General features: G+C 25.3%; 1 protein-coding gene across 1 annotated transcript; it reads left to right on the top strand.

The window, feature by feature from the left end:
- Positions 1–245: 245 nt before the first annotated feature.
- LOC145833867 (E3 ubiquitin-protein ligase MARCHF5-like) lies at positions 246–13,869 on the top strand. The gene is made up of 6 exons (XM_082941100.1): positions 246–348; positions 989–1,188; positions 6,619–6,749; positions 10,953–11,137; positions 12,889–13,060; positions 13,267–13,869. The coding sequence occupies exons 1-6, from the start codon at positions 284–286 to the stop codon at positions 13,420–13,422; spliced, it is 909 nt and encodes a 302-aa protein (XP_082797226.1). The 5' UTR covers positions 246–283; the 3' UTR covers positions 13,423–13,869.
- The last annotated feature ends 587 nt before the right edge of the window (positions 13,870–14,456 follow it).

Genomic DNA, 14,456 nt, shown 5'->3' with positions numbered 1-14,456 from the left:
AATTGATTATATTAATAAATATTTTATATTTACTGTAAAATTATTTTTATTAAATAGACTTGTAAAACTTTTAAGTTATTTTAAACATTTTGTTTAATTTTTTTTGAAAATCCTTTAAAAGGTAATTTGTAATTGTATTGTAAACTAAATTAAAAAATAATTTCAATCATTTTATTTTCTATTTAAAAACAAATATAGGTAGATTTTTAGTTATTTTTTTGATAAATTTATTTTTTACTTTTTATAGTAGGGGTATAATAAAGTTTAAAACCTGATAAAAATAATGCAAAACAACACAGAAATACAATTAAGCAATCAACCGTCTTCAACTTCAACTGAATTAAAAAGGTTTGTGGTAAAAATAATTTTTACTTATATATCTTACTAACTGTGTACTAGAATTTTTAAGAAAGGCTTTAAATGTCAAATCAGCTCATATATGTAATATTTTTGTTTATATTTTTATTTTCCTCTATAATTTTTTGTTGAAATTTTATTTTTTATCAACAGCTTTATTGAATATTAGTTGTTTAAACTTTAAGTGTCTGTCTCAAGATATATAGTTTTGGTTTTGCTTTTTTAGTTTGTATTTTTGTTTGAAATATGCTAAAGTTTGCTCTTTATACAACTATTTTTCCATGACTTTTGTTTCTTTTAGAATTATTATTTAATGCACTGACAAGCTCTTTGAGTGAAACTAAATTTGTTGAATACATTTTTGAAGATAGAAAATATATTTTCTATTAATTTATGAATTAGAGATTTTTAACTGTTTAGTGTTTTCTAATAATCAAACTTGTTATGTATATTTAGCTATGTTTAATTTAAATTTAGTACATTTAAAGGTTAATAACTTATGTAAAGTTCTACTTTTTACTACGAATACTTTACACGAAATATTTGAAACATCTGTTATTAAAAAGTGAAAATAAACATAAACCTAAGTCTTTATGTATTACAAAACTTTTAATTCTCATATAACAATCAGTTGTTGGGTTTGTTATGGTGATGAATCTGACAATCCTCATGCGGAGTGGATCAACCCATGTCGATGCATTGGATCTACAAAATGGGTGCACCATGTTTGCTTAATGAGGTGGATAGATGAAAAGCAGAGAGGTAATATGGATATTCCGGTTTCCTGCCCTCAATGTAATACTCAATATAACATTTATTTTCCTCCTCTTGGTTAGTTTAGTTTTATTGTTAGCCTATAACTAAAATATTTATAACTAAATTTATTTACAAAAAACTGAGTTAAGGCCATAGGGGGGGGGGGGGGGTCCACTTTGTTTTTTACAACTTGATCTTATTTTGTAGAATTTAATCTGAGCTATCAGACACTTTTAACCGCTTAAAAAAACTCAAAGTAACTTTTGAGATATAAGCGATCAAAGAATAGGCGTTCAATGGGTTCCTTATGGAAGGCAAAAACTAAAAATGCAAAAAAAGACTATTTCACTAAAAATCTATCTCCTCCTTCATTTTTTGAGTAATCTTTCTCAAATTTTTACAGAATGTGTATCATTAAACTTGAAAGAGATCTATTGTAGGAATTTTTTTAATTTTGAGTAAAAAAATATATTGTCAAAAAACCACCCTTTTTTTAAGTTTTTTGTGGATAAAATTTTTATTTTTTAAAATTTCAAAAATTCTAACATTCACATTCTTCAAAATATTAAAAGGAACATTTCCTGAAAATTTGAAGTCTCTAGGTCAAAAAATGAAGGAGGAGATAGGTTTTTAGTAAATTTTAAAATTTCCGAGAAAATTGACCTTGAAAAATTTGCGGTCCATACATTTATATTGGAAAATTTTTACAAAAAGTTAAATATTTCAAAAGTTAAATGATATTTTTGAATTCTATAAAAACTGGCTTATAGTTTGTACTTTAAGCTTTCATATAAAAGCCGAAGTTAATTTTAGTCAAAAAAAATGTTGGACCCCCCCCCCCCCCCCCCTATGGCCTTAACTTGGTTTGTAAATGTTTGGTGATCACAAGGAAACATGATAGCTCAGTTAATGTTTTAGTTTTTACCAATTTTGCTTAAAATTTTTCTTTGTTGACCAATTTCTAATTACCAATTCTGTCTAGACAAAAGGTTTGATTTGGACAATAAACTTAATAATAAATTAATATTTAAGTTTTTACATAGTTTGTAATAATTTTAAATAATTGACTTTTAAGTAGTGTTAAGCATAAATTGTATAAGTTAATTTCTTAGCTTTAGGGCTAAAAGTTCTTAGTCTGTGCTTAATTTTTTTCACATAGTATTATTTAGTTTAAACATGTTTTTTAATATTATCATTATTTAACTTGTTGTGCATTTTTCAAAAATTAAATAGTTTAAATTACATACTGTCAGAAAAATTGTTTATTTTTGTTTATATATCTGTCAAAGTAGTTTAAATATAACTTTTTCAAATTACTATTCTATTCAAGATAGCTTTTTTAACCCAAGTAGTTTTGTGTTTAAAGTATAATTTAATTTTTGAAAATGTTATACAAAAAACTCTATTTGTTAGAAATAAATATAAAAAACTCCTTTTTATAAAATTTTTCCCATGTTTTATGAAATTAAACAAAAACTAAAAAGAAAACTAATAAAAATACTAATAGTCAAGCAGTAAATTTCTAGAATGTTTAACAAAAGTAAAGAAAAGTTTTCTTTAAATCATAGATAAATTGTAATTAAGCAAATAGAAAATATTGAAAAATTTAAATGTTTAAGAAAATAACCAACAGTGTATTTCACATTATTATAGTTTTAGATATGTTTTTTATTATAGATGTATAGTCTGAAAAATAATGTTAATGTAACAAATATGTACAAATCTAAAAACAAAATAAAACAACGAAATGCACTTTGTAGTAGCTTGACTTTTACTTTTAGAAAACCTTTTGTTTGTGATAAACAAGAAGCCTTCAATAAATAATTTTAAAATAAATTTTCAAAGGTCTAAAGAAGTTTATCGCAAAAACTAATCTTTTGAATGTAAATAATTCTAAAAGATAAATTGCAACTTTTATTGTTCTAAAAAACAATATTTTTAAGAACAATTGAGTGTTTATATAAAAATCATTACATTTTTTATACTTATCAAACATTCACGTACTAAATTTGAAAGATATTAAAATATATTATAAAATGTTTATAGACTTTAAAAACTTGTTTAGGTACTTAAAAAGTATTACAGCTTTAACAGCTTCATTAGAAAATATAATGATATTGAATTGTTTTAAAGGGATTTGAGATAGTTTTATAACGTTGGTTACTTATATTATATCTGAAGTAATCTTTTTGTAGTAAAGTTTAAACCAAAAACTATTGGGCACCCACTTTCTTTTGAGTATGCACTTATGTGCTGTGTGCTTTGTACTTAAGAGGAATGCTACTGTTAATCTAAACTAGGGGTGGGCAACGTTTTTCAATCAACGGGCCGGATCTAGAAATATTTAGTCTTTAGCGGGCCAGAGCATTTTGAATTAGTTATTTACAGGATTCAATGTCCGGATCCAGTCAAATAATGAATTTTTAGACCTGAATACGACTAGATACTAATTTTAAGGGCATAGGGGGGTCAACCTTGATTTTTACAAGTAGATCTTATTTTATAGAGTTTTATCTGAGCTATCAGAAATTTTTAACCGCTTGAGAAAATTAAAAGTATTTTTTGAGATATGAGAGATCAAAGTCAGGGACCTCAATAGGTTCCTAATGAAAGGCGCAAACTAAAAATACAAAAAAGAGACCATTTTACTAAAAATCTATCTCCTCCTTCATTTTTTAAGCAATCTTCTTCTAATTTTCACAGAAAGTGTATTACTAAATTTTAAAGAGATTAAATGCAGGAATTTTTTTAATTTTGAAAAATAAAATTTTTATCAAAAAAAAACCACCTATATTTTTTGTTTTTTTTAAATAATTTTTTAGTTTTTTAATATTTTCAAAATTTCAACATTCAAAGTCTTCTAAATTACAAAAGGAACGTTTCCTGAAAGTTTTAGGTCCCTAGCTCAAAAAATGAAGGAGAAGATAGGTTTTTAGTAATTTTTTAAATTTCCGAGTAAATTGACCCCAAAAAATTTGCAGTCTATACGTTTGTATTGGAAACTTTTTATAAAAATTACAATATCTCAAAAGTTAAATAAGATTTTTTAATTCTATAAAAATTTGCTTGTAGTTTGTACTTTAAGCTTTCATTTAAGATACAATGTTGTTTTCAGTAAAAAAAAAATGTCGGACCCCCTATGCCCTTAAGTCAAGATCCGGATCCGGTCGGATTCTAATTGAAATATAAGCTTCGGGTCCGGCCCCAATCTAGTTATATTGATACAGTGGATCACTTTTTTGAATCCTTAAAATTCACAAATCTTTCTTAAGTCTGACAACTTAAAATATATATTGAGACATGTCAAATGTTAAAACAATGTCTATAAATATAATTGATATTGTAATTGACAAAGGTACGTATGTAAAACATTGTTTAAAAGTTTTAAAAAAGGTTGGGGCCAGTCATTTTTACTCTGCAGGCCGGATCCAGCCCGCGGGCCGTACGTTGCCCACCCCTAATCTAAACCAAAGTTTCCCAATTTTTTTTTACAAATGGCCCACTTTAAAAAGATTAAAATCCATGGCCCCCTTCAACAATATTACTCAAAAACTATCATAAAAACACCTAAGACATTTTTTTGCTCTTCATCTCCAACTCAAGAATATTTAGTGTAAGTTTCTAAATTACCATTAAAAACACAACACCTAAGACCTTTTTTCGCTCTTCATCTGCAACTCAAAAATATCTAGTGTAAGTTTCGAATTATGACCTCATGGCCCCCCTGTGGCTTCTTTACTGCTCATGGCCCCCCTCTTACCCTTTTGCTGCTTGTCGCCCCCTGAGTATCTGTCATGCCCCACTTTGGTAAACCCTGATAAATATTTTTTAAAGTTAACTTTCTCTTTAAGAAATTTTTGTGCTTGTATTTCGATTGATAAACAGCTCTGTGACTTTATCCTTGAGTACACTAAAAAGCAAAAGTTTAAAAACATAGTGAAAATACTTGAACTTTTTAATTTTGTTAACTCATGATAATTTTTTATTGGTTATTAAATATTATACATTTTTAAATTAATTTTATAATTTTTGAAAAAATTGTTTTACTTTAAACAAATTTTTTTTTGACATAAAAAGTTTATAAAATGCTTTCACATTTCTGTTACATCATTTATAAGTATAACTGTTATATGCAAGGATATAGTTTATTAAATGTTGTAGTTTCAGAAACGTTCGAGATAAAAATAATGTTGATCTGTATTTTTTTCTCTAGTTTGCTGCCTTGATGAAAAGATTTGTTGTTTTGTCGTTTTCAAAATTATTTATACAAGTAAATATAATTTCCAGTATTAAAGTTAATGAATGTGTAATAAAAAGTTCAAGTTTCAAGAACTATTTTAATGGTAAAAAGGGGTCAAAAGTGTTTTTTTATAAGGTTAAATTTTATAAGAAGTTTTACAATATAAATTATAAGTTACTTGAAAAGCATATTAATTTTTTTTTTTTTGACAAAAAGTTTTTAAAAGACGTTTTTTGCTATGTTTTTAAAGCTTAAAACTTTAAATTTTTAGTATGCAATTATTGAAAAATTAAAAATGTTTACACTCTACATTTAAATAATTAGCAACATATTCAAAAGAGCTTTATTGAATAATTTAAATAATATCAGTTTAAAACACAAGTAGTAGCTAATTTTTTTTGTTCAATTTTCAACTCTTAAAAGTTGTATAAATCAAAATTTACTTTGATCTTTTTATGTAATTAATAGTTAAAAAAAGCTAAAATAATAATATACAAAGTAAGGTTAATTTCTGAAGAACAAATTGCATTCTTTTATTGCCTTTTAAATTTTCAATTCATGCCAGTTATAATGTTTATAAACAAAAGCTATCTTTTAATGCTTGTTTTTGGTGACTCAAACTATGTTTTTCGCAATCAGTAAAAAGGTTAAACAATTATCTTAGAGTCAATTACCCTTAGTTTGTTTGAATAAAACACAAAGATTGTGTTCCATTTTCTAAAGTTAGTTTAACAAAAAGTTTATAACTTTATGTAAGTATAAAGTAGTTGAAATACTGTTTATGTTTGTCTTGCTTATACACAATTAGAATATAACTAGGAAGTTTTGCGTCATTTAGAAACTATATTTTATTTGTAAGAACTTAATAAAGTAAAATAACTTACATTTCTTTAAACATACTTTCTGATAACTAAACTTACTGCTAAAGTTATATAACAAAGAATATAACAAAAAAGACACAAATTGTTTAGGTCAGTATCACTGTAGTGTAAAGGATTTTAATCTCAATAAATTAAAACTTATTTTGTCAAAATGTGTTTTAAAACATTGTATTTAAATTAGTCTTTTTCATATTAAACTTTTTTAACAGCTTTAAACAAAAATTAATTACGTTAGTTTTACAGTTTTTTTAAGCTACATATTAAGCATATGGTTTTTAATTTTGAGTTTGTTCGAAGCTAAGCTTTTTAAAAGTCCTTATGTAACAAGTATTAAACAAAAAGTAAAAAATGATAAGTTAAAAATAATCAAAACGTATAAAATAGGTTTAGCATGTGATTTTCTTCAGCTGATTGACAGAACTTTTTACAAATCTTCTCCAGTTCTCGCTACAGGAGTCGTACTTGCTTCAATTTACTGGTCAGCTACTACTTATGGTGCAATATCACTTATGCAGGTTTTTATATTTTTATTAGATATTTAAAAGGTTGCAAATGTTTTATTCTCCATAGGTTTAGCACTTACTCAATAATGAAGTAAGGTCTGATATTTTTATCAGGACTTTTTTAGTTACAAAGTCAAAATAACTAGTTTTGAATGTACATAGTAAAACTCATTATTTTAAGAATAAATTGGAAATCTAATTTCTTGTCCTTTTTACAGAGTAGCCAAAAAACTTTGAATCTTTGAAAAACCCGAATTTTGAGAAATTTTGAAATAATAACTGGAAAACATGAAATTTTGAACAAAAGACACTAAAAAATCTGCAAAACTTGGATTTTTAAATAGTTTTTCAGCGTAAAAAATTAAATATATATCAGATACAAAAAATTTATCATATACTTACAATTTTTTTGTTATTTTTGAAATTTTTATTATTATTAAACACCCAAGGCGGCATTACAGTGTTTTTTTAATATTTTTATACTCTCTAAAACAGTTTTTTACCTCAAGTTTAGCTCTATTCAGAAAATGTATACAAAAACTTATGATATCCAAAACCTGAAAGAAATTCAGAAAACCTAGAAAAAATTTAAAAAAAACTTTTGGTAACCCTGTGTTTAAAGATCAAATTTAAAATCTTTTCAATTAGTTTAATAAGAGTTTTATAATTACAATTACAGTGCATCCTCACTTATCCGTCCATGTTGGGCAAGCTTTTATTGTAATTATGGCTTGATAATATTAAAACAAAAAGTAGTATTTTTCGTTGAAGAGTCTACCTTTTTTTTTTATTGTGCAAAGCATGTAATAAATCGCACACTAAACTTTCTTTTAATTAAATGTTTTTTTAACGAACTAAACAATTAAAACAGTAAATAATAGACTAATAAAAACTTTGATAAAGCTTAAAATCAGTTTAATGAAAACTAATCACACTGTAAACAATTCAATTTACATCGGTTTTAAAGTTAAAACATTGACTTAAGCTGAAATAATTAATCTACTTCTCGACTAAAACCGGTTGAACAAGGAGGATGCACTGTCAGGTTTGCCACAAAGACAGAAAAGTTGAATTATTAAAAAATAAGACAAAACTCAGGAAAACATGGGGGCTTTGAAAAATTTTTAGGAAATTTGATATAAGCATGCTCTTATTAAGAAAGTTTATCATGACTATAAACTTCATTTTGCTAATTTTATTTACAAAAAATTTTGCTTTTTCAGTCCATGTTTTTTCAGGGTCTAATTAAAATTTTGGAATAAATAAAAATCTTCTACGATCTCACGTGTGTATTTACTATGTAGTAGAGTTACAAGTGTTTTGTTTTTAGAGCTGTTTTTTGCATATACATCGATCATACACAGATGGTTCAAATGGGTGCAATGAAAGTTGTATGATTGAATCCAGAGAAAGAACTATTGTTTTAACCTTTATAAAATTAAGATTGAAAACTTAACATAATTTAAAATATTTGTTTATGTATTGTTGAATCGGTTTGAATTAAGAATTTGATCAAAAAGTCAGGAAATTTAAAAAGAAAAGTCAGGAAATTTTTTTCAGCTAGATCTGTGGCAACCCTGCACTGTACTACACATAAATATTACCTAGTATTTGTTTTTTACTGAACTCTTTATTCTGGTCGAAGTTGAAATATGTTAGTTTTGCAATATTTCTTTTTAATTGTACGTAAAAAGTTTCATATTTAAAATATTAGAAATTATATATAAATATATATGTATTGGTTTTTTTAAGAAAAAAACTATGTTTTTAACAAGTTATTAAATATCCTCAGTATAGTTATTTAAGTGTCAGTAATGAACTAAGTGTTTTGCTTGAAATAAAATGAAGAAGAGGATAGGTTTTAGTGAAGCAATTTTTAGCCTTTTTAGTTTGTGCCTTCTATAAGTAACTTATTAATATCAGCGAAAGAAAACTCTACAAAACAAAATCAATTTGTTAAAAAACAAGGTGCATCCCCTTATGTCAATAAAATTAGTTGAGTATTCTGTAGTTGTTTTACGCTAGTTACATAGTTGACATAACTTTAGATACTTTTTCCCTTATTTTTTATATACTAAGTTTAAGTATGTTTTGTGTTTTGTTTTGCAGCTAAACAAATAGTTACATTAATAAAATGTATTAGCTTCTCTTAGATAATGTTTTTAGTGGCTTGTAACTGTTATTTATTAAAATACTTAAGTGAATTAGTTTTGACATTGAAAATAGTTAGTTTTATTGTTAGAATTTTATTAAATGGTACTTAAATTAAAAAAATACGGACTAGAACTTGTTGATATAAATACTAATTGATAAAATAAAGTATTGTTTTTGTTAAGCAAAAGAGCAATAATAACTTTATTCTAAATATTTTACAATTTTTGAGAATAGAAGTACCAGTAAATCATTAATATTTAAATAGTCTCAAACTATTCACTAGTTATTATTATATATATTGTATACTTAAATTTTGTTACTTTGTAAACTAGTGTAAAAACTCTTTTTTTTTCAAATTTTAAATAAGTTAATATTTTTATTTAGATTGTAATGAATACTTTTATTTCCTTCTTTCACTATAATTATAGTTTTTAACTACTTGATGTAGTGTTATACTAAAAAATACTTTTGTGTTTGTTAACTATAAATTCTCTACAAATTATACAAGCCTTATATTTAAATTAAACCGAATTTAATGAGTAGAAAGTTTATTGAAATACTTTATTAAAAGTTTATAAATGAAGTGACGGGAGACTCAAGTACAAAAGTATACTGGAAACATTAAGCATAATTATAAATTATACAAGAAACGTTTTTAGAAATTAATAAAAAAGTTTAACATACTAGTGTCAGAGAAAAAAGTCAAAATCAAATTACATAATTTAAACGCAGTTTACAAAGTAAAAATTAAAACTAAAAAGTTTTAACTCATAGTTTCTAAACCTAAAAGTATATTTATACTTAAACTAAAGCAGAATTTAAAGACTTATTTTTTCCTTAAATTTTTACAACATTCAGACTTTTTTTTTTAAATAACAAAATCTGATATTTTTGATATTCTGTAGTTCAATTATATATTATAGTATAATTTTTAATTTTTTCCTTCTAATTACCAAATGTTGTTGTCAATTATACTTAAGTAACTGTTAAAGCTAGCTTTTGGACACTTCAGCTTTAATAAATCTATTGACAGAATAAACAAATTTTTGTCTACTCTACACAATTGTTGAACACTTGCCGTTATTTGTTTTATACTTATAATATTAAAATAAGTTTATAACTTAAAATACTTGTGAGTTGTTTTTTTTTTTGCAACAGATTATAAGTGAGTAAATTAGGTGAAATGTTAAGTCAAACTATGTGGTAATTTTTTCTAAATATAATTTTTCCATTATTTTCTATAGAGATGCTCAAGAACAGTGGTTTTAAGGATATGTTTAAGTACTTAAAGTAAGGTAAGAAGAATGAATCGGAAGTTGACCAAGAAATTATTGTCCTTTGTTTTTGTTGATATACTTGAACAATAATTTAGTAACAATAAATCTAATAACAAGACAAAGTATAGTTTTTTACTTTCTCATAAACATATTTATAACCAAAGCTTTTTTGTCTGTTACTAACTATTTAATTAATTATAATTATAATAATTTTTTAAACAATTACTACACACTATTATTTTAATAAAATTTTTTTAATAAGATTTAAAATTTTAAAACTCTTTTTAGAAGTTAATCTAGTTTTAAAGATATTTAAGTTACCTACAAGATGCTTTTTACCGTCTAAGAAGTAAAATTAGTTGTTGTGATATAAGGATAGAAAGTCGAAGAGTTCCATAAATTCTATATTGAAAGAACAAATAAAAAAGGCGACAGAAGACTTATTTAATTATCTATCTTCTCCAACAGTTTTTAAGCATTCGTTCTGAAACTTTTTTAGTTTAGTCTTTAACATTAGATCATCATAGAAAACAGTTCCTTGCTGCTCTTCTACACCCACAAAGCATTTTGGTTGTAAATTTTTGTTTTTTAGACCTGTACATACAACAACGGTGTAAGTAGCCTATCGAACATTAGTTTAAAACAAAGGGTAAGAATCTACCGCTGTTTTTCGCACATGCCTTATAACTTTTGATTTGGGTTAAACATGCGATGTTAAGCGACTGGTAACTGTAATCATAACAGTATAGTTTGTAATTTTTTAAAAATTGAATCTTTGATGCAGGTTTTAGGACACAAGGAGGGCTTAGAATTAATGGAAAAAACAGATCCTTTTTTTCTAATCGTAGGACTTCCTACAATACCTGTCACACTTATATGTGGAAAAATGCTACCCTGGGATGAGTACTTGCTAAAACTTTGGCGCAAGCATTCACACAAAATACCAATACTGAACACTGTATTACAACTGTTAGTTTAGATATAGTTTAAACATATGTGATTTTGTTAACCACTAAAATTGAATTAAAAACTTAAACGAAGAGTTTTACAGGGTGTTCTAAAAATGTATATGCATTTTAGTTAATTATAAATTTGATGTTTATTTTGATAAAAATGACTTAAACATGTGAAATAATCTATAAATATTGTCCTTTTATTGCGTGTTCTAAAACTGATGTGCGTTCTACTCCAGACACTGCTGGCAATGCGAAGTAATTGGCACATCATAGAACAATTCTCTTTGGACGTTCGTACAATCACACTCAATGGTTGCTATCAATTATACCAGTGTTTCTGGTTTATGGGCATAGTTTTATTCCTCAAAAAAAACTGGTGAGGTCTCTACGAAACCTCTTACGAAATCCACCGATTTGGCAAATAGCTAACAAGAAAGGATCTAACATCGTGGATCCAATGGTAGTGTTGTGGTATACCATCCTGCTGAAAATAGATATATTTGTGTTCAAAAAAAGACTTTTTTTTTAATACAATATACTCAACAGCAGGTTCAAGTTAACAAAATCAATCATAGAAGTGACAAAACTAAAAAGTTTTTTTTGGATGTCGCGAACAGTACCGTCAGCTTGTAGTAACTTATCTCTAACTTTAGTTAATGTAACTTATTTTGTTGTTTTTTCTCAAACTACTCTCATAACTGTCTTTTAACTTCTATTGCCAGGGTTGCCAAAAAACCTGGATTCCTGGAATTTGACAGTTTAGGCTAAAAAACCTGGAATTTTGAAATAAAATATCTAAAAAAATTGGAATTTTAAACTATTTTTACATGTAAAGTAACAAAATTCTGATTAGATAAAAGAAATATATCATAACAATTAAAAAAATGAATAATTAATAAACACATTTAAAGTAGCTTAACAGTATCTTTTTAAAGTTGCTATACTATCTAAGACAGTTTTTTTAACAACTTTAATTTTATAATAAAATTAAACAAAAAAACATGTTTTTTAAAAACCTGGAAGAATTTTACAAAAAACATTTGGCAACCCTGTAGTGCGATTTTATACTTATAGTAGCGTGTGAAAATAATATTTTCTTATTTATAATCAAGTCTGGCTGCCTTACTAAGTTAGATCTAATTTTTATTAATGGGTTTTATTTCAAATAGAAAATAAAAAAATTGGTTATCAGCTGCTACATTTATAATATTTATTTAAACTTTAACTTTATAATTCTAATCAAAGTGTGCAGTATATATATTTTCTGATATACCCAATATATAAGTATATATTCACAATGCACATATAAAATATTTTAAAGGTTTAACTGTTTTAGACATACGCTATCTTGCATATTTACAGATTTATAAGCGTTATTTAAAAAAGCTTTCCAAAAATGAATGTACTTTTCTTTAAAACTAGTAAATACAAAGTAAGCATAGTATTAAAATTTAGCCATATAACAAATCTGATGTAATTTTTATCAAAAAAAAATACTAATGATGCAGTTGTATGGCAATATTTATTTAGGGTGTTTGGTTTGATTGAGAAAATTACTTATAAATTAATTTTTATTGTTTTATTTCATTAATTCTTTTTTTACCTTTTTTCTGAGCCGAAGTATTACAATGGGATTCATTTTTACAAAAACAATCTAAAAACTAAAATAATCTAAATTAAACTTTACTTTTACATTAAAGTATAATATAACTAAAGTTATAACTATTTTTATACTTATACTAATTAAAACATTGTAATTTACAGGGAAGATCCAGCTACTCGCAGAAGTTCATTAGTTCCTTATGAAACTTCAACTGTGAGAGAAATAAAACTTACTCGTGTTTTCTGCGGAGCTATGGCCTTTCCAACTGTCTCAGCTTTTATCGGAAAACTTGTGTTTAACAAAGTTGCAGGCAACTTTAAAAGAAGTTTGCTGGTTTGTTTCTATATTTGTATTTATTTATCTTTTGATCGTTGTTCAATAACCTAATAACAGTATCTTAACCGTCTAGCCTTTAATTGTTGTTGAAACTTTCTTTATTATCTTTCAAAGTTGTATTCAATTCTTCTTTTTAAGGTGCTTTTTATAAACTCAGACTAGTTTTGTTGTTTGTCATGGGTTTTCAAAAAAAAAATCTACAGGGAGGTGTGACGTTCGTTCTTGTCAAAGGCTTGTTGAAAATATACTTGCAACAGAGAAAGTACACGTTGAGCACTCAGCGAAAAGTTGCGCCTTACAAACAGGATTCTGAAGCGTTGAGCTCGAACAGCCAATCAAATACTCGAGATCAATCATAGGTTTCGGTTAAAAATGTTTTTATGAACGACGCAGGAAAGATTGTCGATGTTGTGAGGAATTAAAGGAGGAAGCTTTGGTTCAGTTTTCTGTTTAACAGTAAAACTTTTTGTTGTGTTGCTGTAGTAGCTTTTTAGTTTTTCTATAATTAGAATGAAAATTTTAAAGCTTATTTATAATTTTTTTGAGTTTTATATATACTTGAAATAAGTTTCTATCCTTATATTTTCTAACTCAATAAGATTTTATTTGGTTTTTTCTAACTTATACCTTTTTTATTTTTTTAGCTTGTTACGTTTATAACTTTTTTAATATAAACCTGAACGTCAAGACGAATAATAGTTATCCTGATTCAGTCTTGATTAATTTGAACTAAAACAAAATTTTATTAAAATTAAAATTAGTTTATTCAACTTAATTTTAATTTTACCTTGAACGTACAGGTCTGATATAACATAGTTAAAGTTGTAATGAGTTATAAAAGTATAAATTATAAAAGTATAAATTATAAAAGTATTAATTTTGAAAAAGTTAAGTTAGACACTTATCAAATTAGAAAAAAAAATTGCTTCAGAAGCTTATTAAGTTTGATGAAAATAGAATGGTAAAAGTTTGAAATAAAAAGTTAAAAACGTTAAAGTTAAAATTTTTATTTAGTAAAATTGTTTTGTAAAATTAAAATAAAGCTAACTTTACAATAAAATAAAATTAATGAGACAGTTATCATGTATTTTTGTATTTTTACAAAAGTATTCAAAGTAGAAAATAATAATAACTATAATTAAAAAAAAAATTCTAATTTAGAATTATTGTAAAAATTGTTTCAAAATTTCAAATGCATGGTTGTCTTTTGGTCAGAGTTTATTTATATTTTTGAATAATGGTGATCAATTTTTGAATGAAACGATCAAGGATTTATATTCTGATAAAAAGATAATTTGTTTTTTATGAGAGCTGAAATGTTAGAAAACTAACGAAAATGTAGATAGTTTTTTATAGAAAAAAAATTGGTCATTTCCAAGTATCAACCGCACGT

This window comes from Thalia democratica, chromosome 4 (genome assembly GCF_965202585.1).
Source record: "Thalia democratica chromosome 4, ktThaDemo2.hap1.1, whole genome shotgun sequence".
In the NCBI taxonomy this organism is placed as follows: domain Eukaryota; kingdom Metazoa; phylum Chordata; class Thaliacea; order Salpida; family Salpidae; genus Thalia; species Thalia democratica.
The sequence above is the reverse complement of the archived record's forward strand: the minus strand, read 5'-3'. Positions and strand labels throughout refer to the sequence as shown.